This window comes from Ambystoma mexicanum, chromosome 6p (genome assembly GCF_040938575.1).
Source record: "Ambystoma mexicanum isolate Mex_15411 chromosome 6p, UKY_AmexF1_1, whole genome shotgun sequence".
Classification (NCBI taxonomy): domain Eukaryota; kingdom Metazoa; phylum Chordata; class Amphibia; order Caudata; family Ambystomatidae; genus Ambystoma; species Ambystoma mexicanum.
Window position 1 is genome coordinate 5041833 of NC_090935.1, and position 21276 is coordinate 5063108.

A 21276-nucleotide genomic window follows, 5' to 3' on the forward strand; every position below is an offset into this window, starting at 1 on the left:
TGAGACGGATGCATCTAATGTGGCAGTGGGGGCAGTGTTGTCTCAGAAAGATGAGGAGGGTACTTGGCATTCGGTGGCTTTCTATTCCCGCAAACTCACAAATTGCGAGCAAAATTATTCTATTACAGACAAAGAATTGTTAGCCATTCGGGCTACCTTTCTGGAATGGAGGCATTATTTGTTGGGGGCCAGGCATCAGGCGGTGGTTGATGACAGACCATAAAAATGCGCAATACTTTAAGACAGCCCAAACTCTTAGTCCAAAGCAACTGCGATGGTCACAATACTTAAATGAGTTTACTTTCTGGTGACTTTTCGGCATGGTAAGAGAAATGGGAAGGCTGACGCCTTGACGAGGGAGCAAAATCTTGAGAATGTGGTGATGGAAGTTAAGGCAATCATTCCCTCTGAGGAGGTTGTTGGGGCTATTATTGAGAAATTGTTAGGTCAGGTGAGGGAAGGAATGAAGCCACAGGAGGTGTTGAAATAGGGAGTGGGGGACCCATTAAAGAGCATCTGAGATGAACTCCCCTATTATGCGTGGAAGTTGTTTCTACCTACCCATGACTTGCAAGAGAAAGCTATGTATTGGTGTCATAATTCCCATTCAGCGGGCCATTCAGGGAGTAAAAAGACGCAAAGCATGTTAGAAAAGTATTTTTGGTGGCCGGACTAGAAAAAGGATACTATTGGGTACATTCAAAGATGTGAGACGTGTGTTCACAACATGATGGATCATTCGAGGAAGGTGGGGTTGCTCCAGCCTTTACCAACTATCAAAATGACTTGAACACAAATTTCTATGGACTTCATTACTGATCTTCCTCCCGATAATCAGTATTGCAGGAGCCGGGCAACTGGTAGAATTATTTCTACAGCATATCAGCAGGTTACATGGACTTCTCCAGAGTATTGGTTCTGACAGGGGGCCACAGTTTACTTCCAGATTTTGTCGTGCCTTCTTGAGAATCGACTGTGTTCTGTCTACAAGTGATCATCCCCAGACAAATGGACAGACCGAAAGGGTCAACCAAACACTTGAGCAGTATTTACGCTATTACATGGAAGATGGGATAGAGTCATGGGTACGAGCCTTGTAGTTGGCCGAATTCAGGTACTACAATACAGAACACGCCTCGCTTGGTATGGCATCAAATGAATGTATGGACACAAACAAAATATGCTACCTGAGATTTTGCCGGAGGTAGAACAGATTCCGGTTTTACAAGAGAGGAAACAGTTGCTTCTGGACATCAGGCAGATCTAATTTGGAATAGGCCAAGACAGCCTACAAAAGACAGGCAGACAAAAGGTGACAGGAGGCTACTACGTACACGGTGTGGGACAGGGAATGGTTGTCAACCCAAAATTTGCCACTGGTGGGACCTCGTAAATTTGCACCCCGATATATTGGACCCTATGAGATTATGCAGTGTGTGTCTTCAGGAGCTGTTAAATTAAGATTACCTACACATTTCAAGATACACCCAGTATTCCATGTGTTTTGGCTTAAACCCGCAGCTCTTGGTATGCGTACATAAAGACCACCTGCAATTATGAAGGACGGTGAAGTGGAATATAAGGTTAAACGAATCCTAGATGCAAGAAGAAGACAGCAAGTATTGTGGTATTTGATTCAATGGTCTGGTTATGGGCCTGAAGACTGTTAGTGGGAGCGGGCAAGTGCCGTACATGCGCCCAGATTGGTGCAACAGTTTCACTTGCGTCATCCTGAAAAGTCAGGTCCCGGGAAGATCTCTGGGAGAGATGGTACAGTCAGGAATTGGGGCCAGGGAAGTGTGCAGTACATGTAAAATGATTGAATTGGTGTAGGAACTACATTTCCCAGCAGCCATGGGAAAGGCCCGTAGTTCCGGGACTTTGCGCATTTCACCAGCTGACTTTGATTGAGGGATTACTTAACGCGCTGGCCGCCCATGCTCAGGTGCGGATTATTAATGTGTTTCCAGCACAGGCAGTGACGGCAGTACGTGTGAGGAAGTTTGAAGACGTTAGGGACACCAGAGGAATGCTGCAGTCTATCCAGCCCGGGCCGCAGCAGTGATCAGGAATAGCCCGGATAGTGCTTTGCTGTTACTCTTCCAGTCCGAGTTGCCTCATGGGGTCCTGGACAGGCACATACGTTTTGGGCCATTGTTTGCTGTTGGTGTGGGTGTCAGAGTACAGAATATACACTGCTCAGATGTTTACTTGAATTAGAAGGGCGGCGGCCGGCACCCGCTATGTTTTTTCTTTAAGTAACTGTTTTTTTGAACATACACGTTGCAAGCATTGCTAAGACCATTGAGAGGGAGATTACACGTAGCAGTGGCACGCTGAAGGCACTTCAGGAGGGAGGTTGTCAGGATTAACAGCCATTACATGAAGAGAAAGGGGTAATCGCTCATTAGGTTGCATAATGGGGGATCCCCTGAATGTAATGTCACGTCATGCTTGTTTTTGCTCGCCCAATGGGCCATGTGTTTTGTTTTTTCATGAGAGGGGGACCCCCTTGTTTGTGCCATACTGCTTGCTACAAGGTCCATGTCTGTTTTCCCTGCTGCAATAATGTCTATGTTCTATATGCTCATGTTGCATTAACTTCCATGTTATGCCCTTCCATGCTGCAATAAGGTCCATGTTGTATGTGCTTCATATGCATTGTAGCAGGATACAGGTTTAGGTAGGAGTGTTCAAGTTTGGGTCTAGGATTTGATGGTATGAAGGGATAGGGTGAGAGTAGAACAGGATTGTTGTTATATGTATGTTGCTTTCCCTAAATTCCCCCCAAACCTATCCAACTACACTACACTACACTATTCCCTCTTTCCGGTTTTCCTTACCTATCTCCACAACCTTTCATTAATCCCTCTCCCCCCCACTGGCTGCCACGTGGTTACCTGTTTTTTTCAAATCCAGGCATCTGTGCCAACCACGGTGGGAGGGTTGATCTACTCGGCTTCTGTGGTTCGGGAGAGAGTGTTGATACTCTCTCCTACCTTGGTTATTAACAACCAACTCCCCAGCACACTATCGCTCCTCTCCCTACCCCACAATAAAACCCCAGCACACTATCCCCTATCCATCCCACCACCAACACCACAGCACACTATTTTCCCTTCAATCCCTCCCACCACCAACACCCCAGCACACTATCCCCTGAAAGCCCCTCCCACCATCAACACTGCAGCACACTATCCCCCCACCCCCACCAACAACCAACACCCCAGCACGCTACCCCCTCTAATCACCCACCAGCCACACCCCAGAACACTATGCCCCCTCCCCCACCACACTATCCCCCTCTCACCACCAAAACCCCAGCACACTTTGGTGATGGGAGAGTGGAGTGGGGAATAGTATGCTGGGGTGTTCATGGTGACAGGACGGGGGGGGTTGTCCTTGTTAGTTCTGGAACAGCAGAGGAGCACCTTCATGGAGCGGAGTACTCAAGAGACCTCATCTGGTGCAATGGCAGAGGAGGAGAGTAAGGGGCAGGCAAGAGCGGGGCCAAGGGGGGCAAGAGTGGAGGAGGGGTGGATGTCCTGTGTTTTGTTGGAGAAGTGGTAGACCAGTATAGTGCAGAGGGGATGGGAGAGAAGAGGAGACTGGTAGGATTGGCATGTTCCTTGCAGATTTTGAAGAGTTCAGCCATGTTATTGGTGGGCCCAGAAATGCAGGTTTGGGTATCATTTTAGAGCTGGTATGTTGCAGCATGTGTCAATTTCTCTCACCGCAGTCACTTCACCTCACCTATTACACTTTGTCATTCCTTCAAGGAGTGGTGTGATTTTACAGGTGGGCAGAGGGTGCATCGACACCTAGGAGTCGGCACAGCGCCATCGTCGTCTGTATTTTCAGAGCACCCACCTTGCCTGAATAATCACAAATCATGTCCTAACCGTGTTGCAGCTCAGACTTTTGCATTGATATGGACTGATATGGTGCATGAAACACACGTAGTCTGAATTAAAAAAAAATAGGATCCTACTCATATCGCATTACTCAAAATTCTAAGGAATATAACCATGTTGACTATAAAGTTTAAAAAGTGGATAATAACATTCATTCCAGCATAAAACCGCAATAGAGGTGGTCACCCCATTAATTAAAACAAATGAATTGCCTCCGTTCCAGGAAGAGAAGAGAGAATAAAGAGATTTAACACACACATGGATCTATTACTAACACTTTATTTTAACGTTAACACAGTGACATATTGGCTGAAGCTCAATATTCATTTCATCAGCATTTCATTCAGTGCATGGACCCAGGTGGGAGACCTTTACATTAGACATGTCAGTTTATCCAATATCATCTTTATTCTGTAAACATTTATGTCCACTATTCCTTCTTGGACTTTAGAGAACAGCTATGAAATCATTGCAACCACAACTCTTTCCTTTCAGACAGAAAGGCACTGTTTCATTTCCAAATTGGCATGAGTTTTATTGTCTCACAACACAGCAAATATTTCTATTCCCTTTGCCCTTTCTACTCCATTCACAACATGTCACTTTTCTAAAATACATGTCCACATAATTTAAAGGAACACTTGACATCTTCTCAGGGCCTTTCACACCAAACCACGTTCTTCTAAGATGATGCTTTAATAGTGGGCATGCACCCTCCCTTGTGTAATTGCACCTTCATATGCCAATCCCAGGCCCAGGAACTATCTACTAATCCTAAATGCTCCACTAGAGATAGGCAATAGTGTAATGCACTAGAGGGGATCCTGAGGAGAAGAGTGTTCCACTAGAGATAGGCAATAGAGTAATACACTAGAGGGGATCCTGAGGAGAGTGTGTTCCACTAGAGATAGGCAATAGTGTAACACACTAGAGGGGATCCTGAGGAGAGAGTGTTCCACTAGAGATAGGCAATAGTGTAATACACTAGAGGGGATCCCGAGGAGAGAGTGTTCCACTAGAGATAGGCAATAGTGTAATACACTAGAGCGGATGCTGAGGAGAAGAGTGTTCCACTAGAGATAGGCAATAGTGTAACACACTAGAGGGGATCCTGAGGAGAGAGTGTTCCACTAGTGATAGGCAATAGTGTAACACACTAGAGGGGATCCTGAGGAGAGAGTGTTCCACTAGAGATAGGCAATAGTGTAATACACTAGAGGGGATCCTGAGGAGAGAGTGCTCCACTAGAGATAGGCAATAGTGTAATGCACTAGAGGGGATCCTGAGGAGAAGAGTGCTCCACTAGAGATAGGCAATAGTGTAACACACTAGAGGGGATCCTGAGGAGTAAAGTGTTCCACTAGAGATAGGCAATAGTGTAACGCACTAGAGGGGATCCTGAGGAGAGAGTGCTCCACTAGAGATAGGCAATAGTGTAATGCACTAGAGGGGATCCTGAGGAGAAGAGTGTTCCACTAGAGATAGGCAATAGTGTAATGCACTAGAGGGGATCCTGAGGAGAAGAGTGTTCCACTAGAGATAGGCAATAGTGTAATACACTAGAGGGGTCCTGAGGAGAAGAGTGTTCCACTAGAGACAGGCGATAGTGTAATACACTAGAGGGGATACAGAGGAGAAGAGTGTTCCACTAGAGATAGGCAATAGTGTAATACACTAGAGGGGATCCAGAGGAGTAGTGTTCCACTATAGATAGGCAATAGTGCAATCCACTAGAGGGGGTCCTGGGGAGAACAGTGCTCCACTAGATATAGGCAATAGTGTAATACACTAGAGGGGGTCCTGCGGAGAAGAGTGTTCCACTAGAGATAGGCAATAGTGTAATGCACTAGAGGGGATCCTGAGGAGAAGAGTGTTCCACTAGAGATAGGCAATAGTGTAATGCACTAGAGGGGATCCTGAGGAGAAGAGTGTTCCACTAGAGACAGGCGATAGTGTACTAGAGGGGATACAGAGGAGAAGAGTGTTCCACTAGAGATAGGCAATAGTGTAATACACTAGAGGGGATCCAGAGGAGTAGTGTTCCACTATAGATAGGCAATAGTGCAATACACTAGAGGGGATCCTGGGGAGAACAGTGCTCCACTAGATATAGGCAATAGTGTAATACACTAGAGGGGGTCCTGCGGAGAAGAGTGTTACACTAGAGATAGGCAATAGTGTAATACACTAGAGGGGGTCCCGAGGAGAAGAGTGTACACTATAGAAAGGCAATAGTTGAATGCACTAGAGGGGATGCTGAGGAGAGGAGTGTTTCCCTACAGATAGGCAATAGTGTAATACACCTGAGGGGGTCCTGAGGAAAACAGTGTTCACCTAGAGATAGGCAACAGTGTAATACAATAGAGTGACTCCTGAGGAGAAGAGTGCTCCACAAGTACATTTGAGCAATAGGCTCCCCTCTTCTTAGGGACTGGACTGCCTTTCAGTTAGGATTGTGATTACTGCAGAACTGCCTAAAGACTCTTTGCACTGCCTGCTTCCTACCCTTTTCTAGGCTGTTGGACCAATTTCGTGCATTAACCCTTTAGGCCACTTGGTCTTGTATATATATATATATATTTTAGTAGGATTGTGTTGCTTTAAACGTGTTTAAAGTGTTACTGTTAATAACTATTGTGTTGAAAACTCAAAGGCCTCGAATAAATGTATTTGTATTTTTAATATAACTACACCTGACTGGGAGTGATTTATAAGTGTCCTTTACTTTCAGTCACCCTCACCCCTCCTGAGACCTAGGGGGTCATTATAAGGTGGGCAGTAACGGATACCGGGCACCGGTAAGGAGACCGGTGCCGGTAATCCCTTATCACCCTACTACGAGGTCCCTTAGCAGGTCCCTCCAGTAACACCTGGTCCGTTATGGACGGGACCCGTTAAGGGACCAAGGCGCAAATAACAGACTTGACATACAAAAGTCCGTTATTTGCACCCTCCCCATTCCCATTGAGCTCTATATGATATCGTTTAAGGGCATTTGAACATATAAAAATCAACACTGTGTGGACCAAACACATAAGGCGTGTGATTTCTCTCTTTTTTCCTTAAATGGAATTGAAAAAATGGGCGCATTAACATATTTCAAGTGTAACCATTCTAATCTTGTCCTTCAATTACAGACACAAGTCTGTGCCTCGGCCTCCTGGGCCTCATTGCCCCTGCATCTTAGTGGTGGCAGGGGCAAGGCTGCACATGAGATCACTTCAGTGGCTTCTTTATTGCCAAAGGTCTCAGTTCCAGGGCCACACATTGGACCTCTTGGAGGTCTTGGGTTGGTAACTCAGGACCTAGCATGGTGGGCCATGTGCCAATTTGCTGAAAGGTGTATTGTTTTTGGACCTTTGGCCCCAGGTGACAGTGGTCACGGACGCATCTCTGACCAGTTGGGGTGCTCACTTGTCAGATCTTATGGTCAGCGGACATGGTCTCCCGCTGAGTCGTGGGAGCACATCAGCTTGCTGGAGTTGGGAGCGATGAGGCTGGCCATTTCCTCCCTTCTGTAAAACGCAAGACTGTGTTGATCCTGAAGGACAACATAGTGGCCATGCACTATCTCAACAAATAAGGTGGAGTGGGGTGCTTGCTCTGTGCAGAGAAGCAATGAGACTGTGGTTCTGGGCTCTGGGGAACTGAATATCCCCGACGGCAGCTCATCTGAGAACATCACAACATCACAATTAAGCAGACAGACCTCAGCCTCCCACAAATGGGAGCTCCGTCAGGATGGTCTGGAGGAGATCGTCTCCATTTGGGGGACTCGTCAAGTGGACCGCTTTGCTTCCTGTGTCAACAGGAAGTGCGAGATGTTCTGCTGCAGGGAGTTTCCTCTTCAGAGTTTTGGGGGACGCATTGACGGTTGAGTGACTTTTGACCTCCTTTAGGAGTTCCCACTGATCCAAGTCATCCCACTGGCCCTCAGAAGAACCCATGTGTTGAGAACCACACTGATCACCCTGGACTGAGCCCAGAGAACATGGTATCTGGTGTTGCAGGACATGTCCATCTACCCTCCCTGGCGCCTTCCAAGGAGAGTCGACTTGGTAACCCAGTCGGAGGGACGGGTCCTCCACCCAAACCTCAGCAGCTTGAACCTTCATGCTTGGCTACTGAGAGGCTGAGATACAAGGTGCGAGACTTGTTGGACATCATCTTCGAAGTGCTTCTTTCAGCTCAGAGACCAGCTACGAAATCCATTTATGCCTGCAGGTGGTGTACATTTTCGATTTGGTGCCAGGAGAGGGACTTGTAATCCTTTATCCTGTCCTCTGTCCCCTCTGCTGGATTTTCTGCTTTCCTTGGGCCAAGCAGGACTGCATATTGGCACTATGAAGAGTTACCTCAACGCTATTTCTGTGTTTAAGAGGTCCCTAGAATATGGCTTGTTTTTCACAATCCACACTGTCACACAGTTCTTGAGGGGTTTGTGTAACCACTTTCCTCCCGCCTGTTTGTAGTTCTGGTGTGGGATTTGAATTTAGTTTTACTTTTCTTATGGGCGCTCCATTCCTGTTCTATTAGAATGCTCAGCCTTAGGGTGATTTTTCTGGTTGCCATCATGTCCCCAACATGGGTGAGTGAGCTCCAAGCGTTGTCTGTTGTACCTCCTGATTTGTTTTTTTCCAAAGAGAAGGTGACTATGAGAGACCCTCCTTTCTGCCGAAGGTGGTCTCGGATTTACATCTCTGTCAGATCCATCTTCCTGTGTTCTTCACTCCACCTTACTCTTCCATGGCAGAGAAAAGATTTTATCGATTGGGCCCAGTACGGGTCCTTAAATTATATGTCCCTCATACTCGAGAGGCTAGGAAGGATGACCAGCTTTTTGTAGGTTATGCTGGTGCTTGTCCTGGCAGGGCTGGGACCAGGGGGATCATTCTGTGCATCTCAGTATGGTATGATCTGGTTGGGAAGGATGTGCCTGTGGGTTACAGGGCTCATTCTACCGGAGGAGGCAGAGGGGAGTCCCGGTCCTGGATTTTTTACTGGTGGCAACGTGGTAGTCTCTGCATGCATTTGCTAAGCACTACTGCTTGGATTCCCTTGCGGGCCAGGGTGCCTGTTTGGTAGGGCAGTACTTCAGAGTTTTCTGGTTTAGCTGATATCCTTGTTTTCCTCCCTCCTCCAGATTACGTACTGCTTTGGGGGTCTTCCATAGATGAGGAATCCTTGGGAGGAAGGAATCCATTAGGAGAACAAATTACTTATCTCTCGGTAATGTTCTTTCGGATGGGTGCACAACTCACAGATTCCTCACCACCCTCCCTACCTGCTCCTCTTGCGGGAAGCTAATGCACCATCAGTTCTACTGTCCCTCAGCGTCAGAGTGCTAGGGATAGTGGGCGGAACTGAGGTCATGGGGCGTGGTACCACTATTTATACAGGCCCCATAATTTTGGTGCAGGGTGCATAGAAGTGTGGGACGGCCCCGACGTGGAGCTGTGCAGCGCCCCCCCAGCGGTGGAATGCTTTCCAGAGAACAGCTGCGCTGGGATATGGATATCATCGATGTGTAATTCGTGTCAGGAACATACATCAGAGCAGTAAGTAATTTGCTCTTTTTACTTGAGTAGGGGGATTTTCAAGATAGAAGACCCTGTAAATACCATTCCAGCATCTATACAGGGGCTGGCTGACTTGCTGAGATGATGTCAGAGGGAGCAGGGGGTGAATGCCTTAAGCTGCACCTCTGAGTCATGATTGGGATATTATCCAATGGGGTTTGCTTGACTGAATAATGTGCTCAATGTCTGGTCTTTTTGGATGATGCATTTGAACATTATGATATACATGGAAATGTATTGCTTAATTGATATATTGTGATTTGCCATAGGATAGGTTTGACAAGCCTATACACGTTATTACTTTAGAGGTTCAAACTTTGTGATTTGCTTTTAGAAATTTGATGCTATTTTATACAATATTGCTTGAGTGATAGAGCAAGTGCATTTGGGCTTTGACTTTCCTTAAGCAGGAAGGATAAGACTGGACAGGACGTTTGTGTCTTTCTCAATGGAAAGGCGATTTAAACCCCAGGTGGGGTTGGACAGGGCATTTTGTGCTGGACATGTATTTGAATGTTCATGACTAAAGAAGTGATGTAGATAGAATTTATTATAGAAGATGACACTTGATGCTAACCAAATGTGTTTGAATTGTATGTGAATTTGGAATATTGTGTTATTCTAGAAAGAGAGAGAGAGAGAAAGAGAGAGAGAGAGAGAGAGAGAGAGAGAAAAAGAGAGAGAGAGAGAGAGAGAAAGAGAGAGAGCGAGAGAGAGAGAAAGAGAGAGAGCGAGAGAGAGAGAAAGAGAGAGAGAGAAAGAGAGAGAGAGAGAGAGAGAGAGTGTTGTGTAAAAATACTTCCTTTTTTAAAGAACGTTAGTAATTCTTGGCTCTAAGACGTTGTCACAGTGAAATGCTAATTGAGAACACCGTGTTATGTAATGCATATTATGCCTGTCTCGCGGTGCAACAGGAACTGCTGTGGAGGTGTTGCAGAACCGGGGTGTAAGGAGCAAGTTGCAAGGGTTGTACATGGAAAGGGCTGTGCAATTGAGTTGGGAAGAGAAATGCACTCCGAGTCCCTCCAAATCACCTTTTAGAATCTATATAGCAAGAGTATAATATCTGTACTGAAAATGACGAGAGGAGACATAGGGCCTCATCACAAGTTGGGTGGTAACGCTGGCACTATCTGCCCTACTGCCAAACCCACCGGCGCTATTAGCGCCGGATCACAAGTTTGGCGGATTTGGAAAACCCCATTCCCCATTGAGCCCATTCGGGAATGCCCCATTCCCCATTGGGCTCAATGGGGAAATTTTGCGCTCATACCACTGGCGGATTTCCCGCCAGCGGTATGAGCACACATTTTTGGTGGATTTGCCTTCAGCTCAGAGCTGGGGAGAAATCCGCTGAAGCCCTGATTTGGCAGACCCTTAAATCCAGCAGTAACAGCGCTACCGCCGGATTTAAGGGTTACTGCCAAACTCGTGATGAGGCGCATACTCTGGGTTCCATTTCAGTGACTGGTAGCTTCCCAGTCACATAAGAAGGGTGTAGACATTAGCTAAGCCGAGAGCTGCGGGGGGGGGGGGGTGGCGAGCCCTCGCCCGCAAGGTCAGAGCCCTTACTAGCTGCCGGGGTCCCAAGAGACAACCCATATATCCAATGAGGGTCTACAGTTATTGATTCAATCACTGAGTTTTTAAGATTTTCCAAAATGTTGGTGCCCATTAATTTGCATGAGGTCCCTAGGCAAAGCATTCCATAGGATGGTTACCTTAACACAGAAGGCACAGTCTCCCTTCTGAATATTCCAGAAGGGCTGCATTTCAACAACAGTGAGCCAACACTCATAATCAGCCATCCTTTGTGTGCCAAAAGAAACAGAGAACAGCAGTGGAGGCAGGGTCTTCACAGTATTAGTCATCAGCTGTGCCAAACTCAGTAGCATTGCAGAAGCCCCTCCTTCCCGCTAAAGATTTATCAATTGCTGAAGAGATTTCACCACCGACGTGTCCTCTCTCATGGCAGATAGTGTGCACTGAAGTATTTACCATTCACTGCGCTCAAATAGACCCTGGCATGCATGTTTTGTCTGGTGCCTAATATGGTGACTGTTCTGACTGAACTATTTTCCACATTCAGTGCACCAATAAGGTTTCTCACCTGCATGCATCCTTCGGAGGCGAATGCGATCATTCTCCCAAAAGAAGCTCTTCCTACATTTGGTGCACTAATGAGGTTTCTCACCTGTAAGTAAGCACTGATGGTAAATAAGACCTCCCTTATGGCTAAACCCTTTCCCAGACTCAACCTACTAATGAGGATTTTCACCTATATGTGTTCTCTGGTGGATAGTAAGATCTCCCTTCCAAGCAAATCCTTTCCCACATTCAATTTACTCATGAGGTTCCACACCTGTATGTGTTCTCTGGTGGCGGATTAGATCTGTCTTCTGAGCAAACCCTCTCCCACATTCAGTGCACTCATAAGGTTTTTCACCTGTATGTGTTCTCTGGTGGGTATTAAGATCTCCTTTCCAAATAAACCCTTTCCCACATTCAGTGCACCTATGAGGTTTCTCGCCTGTATGTGTTCTTTGGTGGTTAATAAGGACTTGTTTCAGAGCAAACCCTTTCCCACATTCAGTGCACTCATAGGGTTTCTCACCTGTATGTGTTCTCTGGTGGTAAATAAGATGTCTCTTCTCAGCAAACCCTTTCCTACATTCAGTGCACTGATGAGGTTTCAGACCTGTATGTGTTCTCTGATGTCTAATAAGACATCCCTTCTGAGCAAACCCTTTCCCACATTCAATGCACTCATAAGGTTTCTCACCTGCATGGGTTCTCTGGTGGATAGTAAGATAGCCCCTCTGAGCAAACTCTTTCCCACATGCAATACACACATATGGTTTCTCACCTGTATGTGTTCTCTGGTGGTAAATTAGATCTCTCTTCAGAGCAAACCCTCTCCCACATTCAGTGCACTCATGTGGTTTCTCACCTGTATGTGTTCTCTGGTGGCGAATTAGATCTCTCTTCTGAGCAAATCCTCTCCCACATTCAGTGCACTCATGTGGTTTCTCACCTGTATGTGTTCTCTGGTGGTCATTAAGAAGTTGTTTCCAAGCAAATCCTTTCCCACATTCAGTGCACTCATAAGGTTTCTCACCTGTATGTGTTCTCTGGTGGCTAATAAGAGGTCCCTTCTGAGCAAACCCTTTCCCACATTCTGTGCACTCATGTGGTTTCTCACCTGTATGTGTTCTCTGGTGGTGAGTAAGAACTCCCTTCCGAGAAAACCCTTCCCCACATTCAGTGCACTCATAAGGTTTTTCACCTGTATGTGTTCTCTGGTGGCTAATAAGATCTCCCTTCCGAGAAAACCCTTTCCCACATTCAGTGCACTTATGAGGTTTCACACCTGTATGTGTTCTCTGGTGAGTAGTAAGAACTCCCTTCTGAGCAAACCCTTCCCCACATTCGGTGCACTCATGAGGTTTCTCACCTGTATGTGTTGTCTGGTGATTAACAAGATGTCCCTTCTGAGCAAACCCTTTCCCACATACAGTGCAGACATGTGGTTTATCGCCTGTATGTGTTCTATGATGGATAGCAAGATCTCCCTTATGAGCAAACCCTTCCCCACATACAGTGCAGACATGTGGTTTATCGCCTGTATGCTTTTGCTGGTGGCAGATAAGTGTATCATGGATGAGGATGCTATTCTCAATGCACTGATACGGTTTTTCACCTATGTCCTCATGTGGGCAATACGTATGTTCTTGAGATGGCAAATGTTCCCACATTTTGTGCACATGTAAGGTTTCTTGACAGTTTATTTTGTCATATGCTTAATAATTAGACCCTTTTCACTGAACCTTTTTCCCAAATTCAGAGCACACATGAGAAATGCTTTTCTTACAGCACATATCACATCGTCATTTTCGTGCTAGATATCCCTCACCCTCAGGATTGACAGAATGAACAAGCTTGGTTACTGGATGTTACCACAACAGGGCTGCATGGACAGAAGCCATCATGTATCCAATAGGCTTCTCAATCTCAGTTCCTCAATACTCTGAAAAGACAACTGGACCCCAAACTTGCACACTTTTAAGATGCTTGGAAATTGCATATTTTAACATTCAAGCATTTCACTGCGTTAGTCCAGAGAATCTAACAATCACTGTTGTTGCATTTTTGGGGCGTCAGTCACCTGTCAACATAAAAGGAGATGCACATTATTACTTTCAACACGTTCACAATCGCAGGCATCACATGTAACAAGAAGACTCTACTCAGTAGTTATGATGTTAACTCACGACTTTGAGGTGCCATCTATTGGGGAAAGGCATCCTAATAGGTGGCAGAGTTGTGGTGCTCCAATGAGAACATTTAATGTGATAGAGGTAACATGCAGCATGAATAGTGGGATTCATTTTTATTTAGCAAAACATGCGGGTGAACAAACATTTTAAATAGATATTTTAATCATCAGGAACATGCTTATACATTCTACCATTTTAATTATTCACAAATAAGGAACAAGTTACTTACCTGTAACTGTTGTTCTCCAGCATGAGTCTTGTTCCTTCTCCAGCATGGGGTGTGGCATGGATTCACATGCTCATGAATAAAAAATACATAGCAGTACAAACATGCACAACCACGGGCGGTGGCAAAGCTCAACGTAAGCATCTCTCACCTCCTCACCAGGCTCACCTTCAAGCGAACAGGTTGCACAGCACTGCTTGGCCGACTCTGGACTCCTCCCTGGAATCCCTGTCGATGCAGTAGAATCTTGTTAAGGTGTGCGTCGGCCTCCATGCAGCAGCCCTGTAGCTGTCCAGCAGGGGCACACCAGACAGGAACGTCGTAGTTGCAGCGATCACTGTGGTCAAATGGACTCCCGGACGGCCAGGCAACGTTCGGTTTGCCAACCGGTGACAATGGGTAATGCAGCCAGAGAGCCACCTGGAAATGGAAGCCTAGGCGAGAGCCTTCCCATGGTTTACAGGGTCAAAGTTCACAAAATGTTGCCACGTCATCCGTAAACTCTTTATGCAGTCTACATAGAACTACAGCGCTCTAGCCGGTTGGGTCCACAAGCACTTGGGTGCAGAGTCCGGCACCATGTACTTCTTCTCATAGCGGTCCCTCTTCGCCGGGGCCGTGGAAGGGTCTTCATGAGGGCCAATCCCTCATCCCAAATGTCGTCCAGGAGTGGGACTGACAGAACAGTCTTCCTCTTGGCCTCGTGGCACTGGTATAGGAATCCCTCTTTCTTTTTCTCCTCAGGAATCAGCTGGAAGAGCTCCAAAGCCCTGGAGATCATAGCGTGAAACAAGACTATCTCGTTGTGTCCGGATCCGTCTCATCCCTCGGCGGAGACAGGGGGGCGACGGGTGGCAAAGGGGGAGTGTGAACTTTCCTCTTCTTGGCCGGTGGTTTCCCCGTTGGCACCGGCGCTGCTGGAGGGGCTGCCGGTGCAACAGGCATCCTCGTCTGGATCTCCAAGGCCAGAGTTTGCAAAACTGAGAGAATGTTTGCCGAGATATCTCCAGGTGTCCACTGAGGTGGCTGTGGTAACGGAGGCAAAGATGAAACCGGTAACTGTGGCATAGGCTAGTCGTCCACGCCCTCACCGCCCTGCTGTTCCTAGTCAGTCTCCTCGTCGTCACCTTCATCGTCGCCCTCATCAGAATCCCTGCCTTAGAGCCGGCACTCGATGCACTGTTCCTCCTGGGTGGTCTGGAGGCAGGTAAGCTCCTCCTCTGAGATATCAGTGCCCTGGAGAACTGCTGGCACTCCCCCCCTTTCTCTGCAACTGGGGGGACGGTTTCGGTGAAATGACCGGCATCATCTTCTCCGTTGTCTTCTCTATGGGCCGAAAAGAGAACTCCCTCCTGGCAGGCAGGGATACTCTCGCCTTAGGCATTGCATCCTGCAGATCCACCACAGCGGTATTTGCGAGGGACGCCACCACCCCTTTGATGGAAGGTTGGTCCTTCGTCAGATGCACCTGGGTCTTCAAGGTCTTGGTTAAACCTGCGGCCTTCTCTTCAGGGGAAGGGTCAGTACCCTGCTCCCCCTTGGCCTTCTCCGGGGGACCGGTCTTGGGCTTCTCCTTGAGTTTGCCCGGGTGGTCCGACTTGCTCTTCAAGATCACGAGCGTTGGCTCGCGATTGAGGCCGCTGGTAACGCTGTACTTGCCCTGGCCGCCGAGGAGCTCATTGCAACAGCGCTCCCTGTGACAGTGGACTTGCGGTGCTTAGCCTTTTGTTGGGCCCCCATGGGAGGAGCGCCATCAAAGGTCTTAGAAGACCGCTCAGCTTTCTTGGGAGCAGGGGAGGCATGCTGCTGGGACCCACTCAGAGCAGGGACCTTGGCCTGTAGCCACTCCTTGAGCCGCCTATGCCGATACTTCAGCGTGCGGGGTTCCATCTCCTGACAAAACGCACAGTCCTCCTTCACGTGCGTTGGGGCCGGGTACAGGCAGTAGAGGCACTTGGAATGCTTGTCATCCGCAAAGACATTCCACAAGCCGCATTCAAAACAAATCCTGACAAGGGGAGCCGAATCCTCCTTCTCCTCCGACATGTCCACGCGGCATAGGCCTTGAAGGAACTTCTGGAATCCTCCATGAAGAAACTTGATGAAATTTGCCCTTCAGGGGTAGCTGAAGAATCCGAAAAGCGCAAAACGCAGTAATAGCTCAAGAGCTAAGTACGAGGACTCCCAACACTTGAACGTGCAGTAATAATCTGAAGATGGCTGCCAGAGGAGGGGCTTAGGTAGAGGGCTGTCATTGGCTGGGGGCAGTAAGACCAGTGACTGTTTGTTAGGAGAAAGACAGATCAGAAATGATCAGAAATGAAGCTGAAACAGATTTTTTCTTTACCGAGGATTCCCAGTCTGACGACAGTGAATATTCATGAGCATGTGAATCCATGCCAGACCCCATGCTGGAGAACTAAATTAGTGCATGAAAGCTCCCAATTTCCATACACAAACAATAAAGGCAAGTGTTTGACACTAGGTCTGCTTGAGGAAGAGGGCATATATCCAAGCCTGCATCTCTGGGGCCACTAAAAACACATCTGAACTCAAAATCTGCAAGGAACTCGCCAATCCTATTGCAGTCTCCATTTCTCCTCTTCCTTCCTTGGCTCACTGCACTGGCCTCTCACTTCATCACTAAAACTCAGGACATCCTGTCCTCCCTCTCCCAAACACCACTCCCTTCTCCCTCATCCGCTCCCAGGCCTCCCTTGGCCCCCTTCCCTCCTACTCTCCTCTTTCTCTCCCATATCACCTGATGAGGTTTCTAGAAAAGTCCACTCTATGAAAGTCATCAAAACAGGTGCCCCCCTGCTCCTCTAGAACTATCAAGGACAACAATGGGTGTCATTACCAGTTACACATTCTGGAATCCAGTCTTACCGTGATGGCGGTGACACTGTTTCCGCGTCGGTAAGTATGTGGAAGCAAGGCACATTCACGGGTTGTCGGTCACGCGCCCCCGACCAGTGTGGAACCGGCCACACCGCCATCACGATAACTCCCGCGGATACAGATTCACTGGGTCACATAACAGCGCAACATCTGTGTCCGCCATGGCCATGCCGGAATCAGCAGATGCGAAAACACTGGAACCGGAAATTGTGCGATCGCGAAAACCGGAAAGGCAGCGGCAGCCATTACAAAAAGCTCAATCAACTGCAATTCTCTGCAACAACAAGGCACACAGCTCCTGTGACTGCTGAAATCCAGCTTTTGCGATGACATCAAGGGTCTCAGCCATCCGCCAGCAGAAACCATGCCTTAGCGAGGTGGAGCTGACCGTGCGCGTGGAGCACATCGTGGAGAATGCACCAGCACTATTCAGTGCAGATCAGAGGCGTAGCATGCAGCAGAGGAGGAAAGGGATATGGGCAGAGGCTGCACAGAAGTGCACAGCTGTGGGCGTAACAGTGCGGACGGTCAAGGACTGCCACAAGTGGTGGGACGATCTGCGGCTGCGTTTCTGTAGCCTGATGGCAGCACACAGGCAGCACAGCACTGGCACAGGACCATTGAAACATAAGACCTGGGAGGAGAGGTGCAGCAGCATCATGCACCTTGAGGGGATTGAGGGAGTCAGTGAATCAGAGGTCAAAGCAGGCACAACTGGCGAGGTCGGTAAGTAGACAGAATGCAAAGCGATGAGTGTGAATGATGGAAGACCAGCCCCAGCCAGGGCCCAGAGGCACACAACACATCCACCATCACCTCCCCCCCACATCCACCATCACCCCCCCCCAGCCAGGGCCCAGAGGCACACAACACATCCACCATCACCCCCCCCCCCCCACATCCATCATCACCTCCCCCCAGCCAGGACCTAGAGGCATACAACACATCCACCATCACCTGCCCCCCAGCCAGGGCCTAGAGGCACACAACACATCCACCATCACCCCCCCAAACCCTTAGCCAGGGCCTAGAGGCACACAACACATCCATCATCACCTCCCCCCCATCCAGGACCTAGAGGCACACAACACATCCACCATCACCTGCCCCCCAGCCAGGGCCTAGAGGCACACAGCACATCCACCATCACCTCCCTAAACCCCCAGCCAGGACCTAGAGGCACACAACACATCCACCATCGCCTCCCCCCCAGCCAGGGCCTAGAGGCATACAACACATCCACCATCACCTCCCTAAACCCCCAGCCAGGACCTAGAGGCACACAACACATCCACCACCACCTGCCCCCCAGCCAGGGCCTAGAGGCACACAACACATCCACCATCACCTCCCTAAACCCCCAGCCAGGACCTAGAGGCACACAACACATCCACCATCGCCTCCCCCCCAGCCAGGGCCTAGAGGCATACAACACATCCACCATCACCTCCCTAAACCCCCAGCCAGGACCTAGAGGCACACAACACATCCACCATCACCTGCCCCCCAGCCAGGGCCTAGAGGCACACAACACATCCACCATCACCCCCCCAAAACCCTAGCCAGGGCCTAGAGGCACACAACACATCCACCATCACCTCCACCCCATCCAGGACCTAGAGGCACACAACACATCCACCATCAATAGCTCCAGGAGGCAAGGTTGCAACGGGAGAGCACTGCCACTGATGTGCGCCGCATCTCACGTGCGATAAGGCAGTTTGCCACAACAAATATGGTGTTATCACAGCGGGTCAGGGAGGGCAACATTTTATCTAACATTGCTGAGACAATGCTGGTTGCCCAGCAGGCTTTCATGGGCCGTATGCCAGCAACAAACCCTGTTGTGGCCTCCGCCAGCAGCACACCCTCGAGTTCTGTGACCAGCAGCCCTCGTAGGAGGTCATCACGATGGCAGGCGTCTCTTGGAGGGACAACCATGGGCACAAGCGCGGCCGAAAATAGGCTGTGCATTGCAGAACTGTTGGTCCACAAGTTGTGATGGGGTCCGGGTTGGTGGGTGGGAACGTTAGGGAGGTGGGGGTGGTTCTTAGTGGGGTTTGTCAGTTTGGGCCTGGTTGGTGGGTGGGAACGTTGGAGAGGTGGGGGTGGTCCTTAGTAGGGCTTGTCATTTTGGGCCTGGCTTGTGGGTGGGAACTTTGGGGAGGTGGGTGGGCACGTGTGGTCTACATTGTAATCCCAATCCTGTTTCCCCTGTTAATCCAACAATATAGTGGTGTGGAAATGCAAATGACGAGTGGACATTCTCATTTCGTGTGCATTGAAATCATTTATTGTAGTGCTACAACATGAAGTGCTGAATGTGCACATGTGGTACATCCGAAGAAATTGTGTATGAGTGCTCTATGTGCATGTTGTCCATTAACAGCACCCTGGCCTGGTAGTGCACCCATCCCATCACCATCTTCATCATCATCATCATTGGCTGCTCGATGTCCGGGGGCAGTGGAATGTTCCTGCGTATTAACACATTGTGCACCATAGCACATGCTACCACTATTTTCCCTGTCTTCACTGGGCTGTAATGCAAGACGCCACCTGATCTGCTCAGGCAGCGGACCCTGGCCTTCGGCAGTCCAAAGGTCCGCTCTATTACGCCATGTGTACGTATGTGTGCCCGATTGTAGGCCTCCCCATTCCTGTTCCGTGGCCGTCGTATGGGCATCATTAGCCATGGCGCGAGTGAATATCCGGCATCACCTCCATGGGAGTGAAAGCAAGGGCACATGTCACTGTTTGTGGTATTACTGTCTGTATCAAATTCAGTCCACAGATTCCCCTTCTGGTAACCCGATGTTTGACAACTATTGTGCACACATGGATCACATTTCCATGCTGGGTTCTGTGATGCTCCGATTCATGGAGTGACATTAGGCAGGGACATGTTCCAATCATTGTGATGTGATGGGCAGATCTGCACCTGGCAGATACAGATCACTGCAAAGATGTGGCCACTGCGCACAGCACGAGATGCGCCCATCATGTGCATGGTAGTAGCAAATGTACATCGGGGCGGGGGTGGCACTCACATCCTCATGTTGCATTTGCATGTAGTGCCACCCCATGGCTATATGGGTGTATATGGAGATACAGGGATTCTTTTTGCGTGACGTGCCATGATGCAATAATCAAGTCGCCGCAGTGAGCTGTGGGGATTCTGGTGCTTGTCTATTCCCCTCCCCCCAATACACAGGGCTCATACAATGGCAGTTGTGCTGGCCCAGCTGCCTGGGACACTGTGGGCCTTGATTATCACCCCAGTACACAGGGGTCATGCACTGGCAGTTGTACTCACCCAACAGCCATGTGCTTTGTCCCACATAACATTCCATGTAGCGTGGCAGTGCAGAATTCCGCAAGACCATCCAGTCGTGTGTGGACCCCGGGAAACGTGGACAGCAATACGTGATGACTTGTTGGACATCGCATTACATCTGGACGTTCAGTGAGTGGAATTGCTTCAGACTGCGGTACACTGCCTCAATTACATGTCTGACAGTCAACTCCACGTGTGTGCAATCTATTGCGCCTATGCAATTGGGCAGGCCGGCAATGGTATGAAATGCCACTTTGGTGGCAATGACCTAGGCAGGGGTACAGGGAAGGGAAATGTGCTATGACGCATGGCGCAGCAGCGCATCCAGTACCTGGATCAGTATCCTAGGAACACAGGGTTGTGACAGCCCGTGCAGCTCCACAACAGTGCAATGATAGGTTCCAGTGGTGAGGAAATGTACGAAGACTACTTTCAGCGGGGGGCAGGGGGATTGCAGTCTGGATGCCGATGCGGCTGCTGATGTCCACTTCAATGAAAGTGACGATGGATATGATTGAGGCCCTGTCAAGCCGGTACAATGTATGTATCTGACTTGGGGTCAAGTTCCAGGGTGAGGCCCTGATGCAGGGTATTGCTGGCTGCCTGCAGGGTGGTGCCTGCTGCACATTGATGTTTTGGATGGCCACCGGGTTCCTGATTTGCCTCCTGCGCCTACGCCGCCTCCTCCTCCTCTGCCTCAGTGCTGCTTCAATGTGCACTGCTGCTTGCAGGTTCCCTATCCCAATTGCTGCTAGGGCAGCTGACAGCATGGTTGTGTTGGAAGTTGGCCATCTCTTAACATATTCACCACACTGAAGCGGTTGGTTGTCTCCACAACCACCAGTCTGGTGTCAGAGCTGCCAGAGGCATGGAAACTGCACTCCTAAACACCCATGAAGACTTGCTCTCTAATCTCGATTCCAACTCTCCTTCTGTTTTCATCCTTCTTGACCTTTCCTCTGCCTTTGATACGGTCTATCATGCCACCCTTAAAAATCGGCTCTGTGATACGCTTGGCATCACAGACCTGGCTCTGGACTGG

General features: G+C 48.8%; 1 protein-coding gene across 1 annotated transcript in view; it reads right to left on the minus strand.

Moving 5' to 3' along the window:
* LOC138511121 (zinc finger protein 850-like) overlaps positions 1 to 21276 on the minus strand; it is a 394345-nt gene that overhangs the window by 230785 nt on the left and 142284 nt on the right. The window contains exon 3 of the mRNA XM_069626606.1: positions 11856 to 13658. Within this exon, the coding sequence (XP_069482707.1) occupies positions 11856 to 13248 (1393 nt within the window). The 5' untranslated portion in view covers positions 13249 to 13658. The remainder of the gene's footprint in view (positions 1 to 11855; positions 13659 to 21276) is intronic.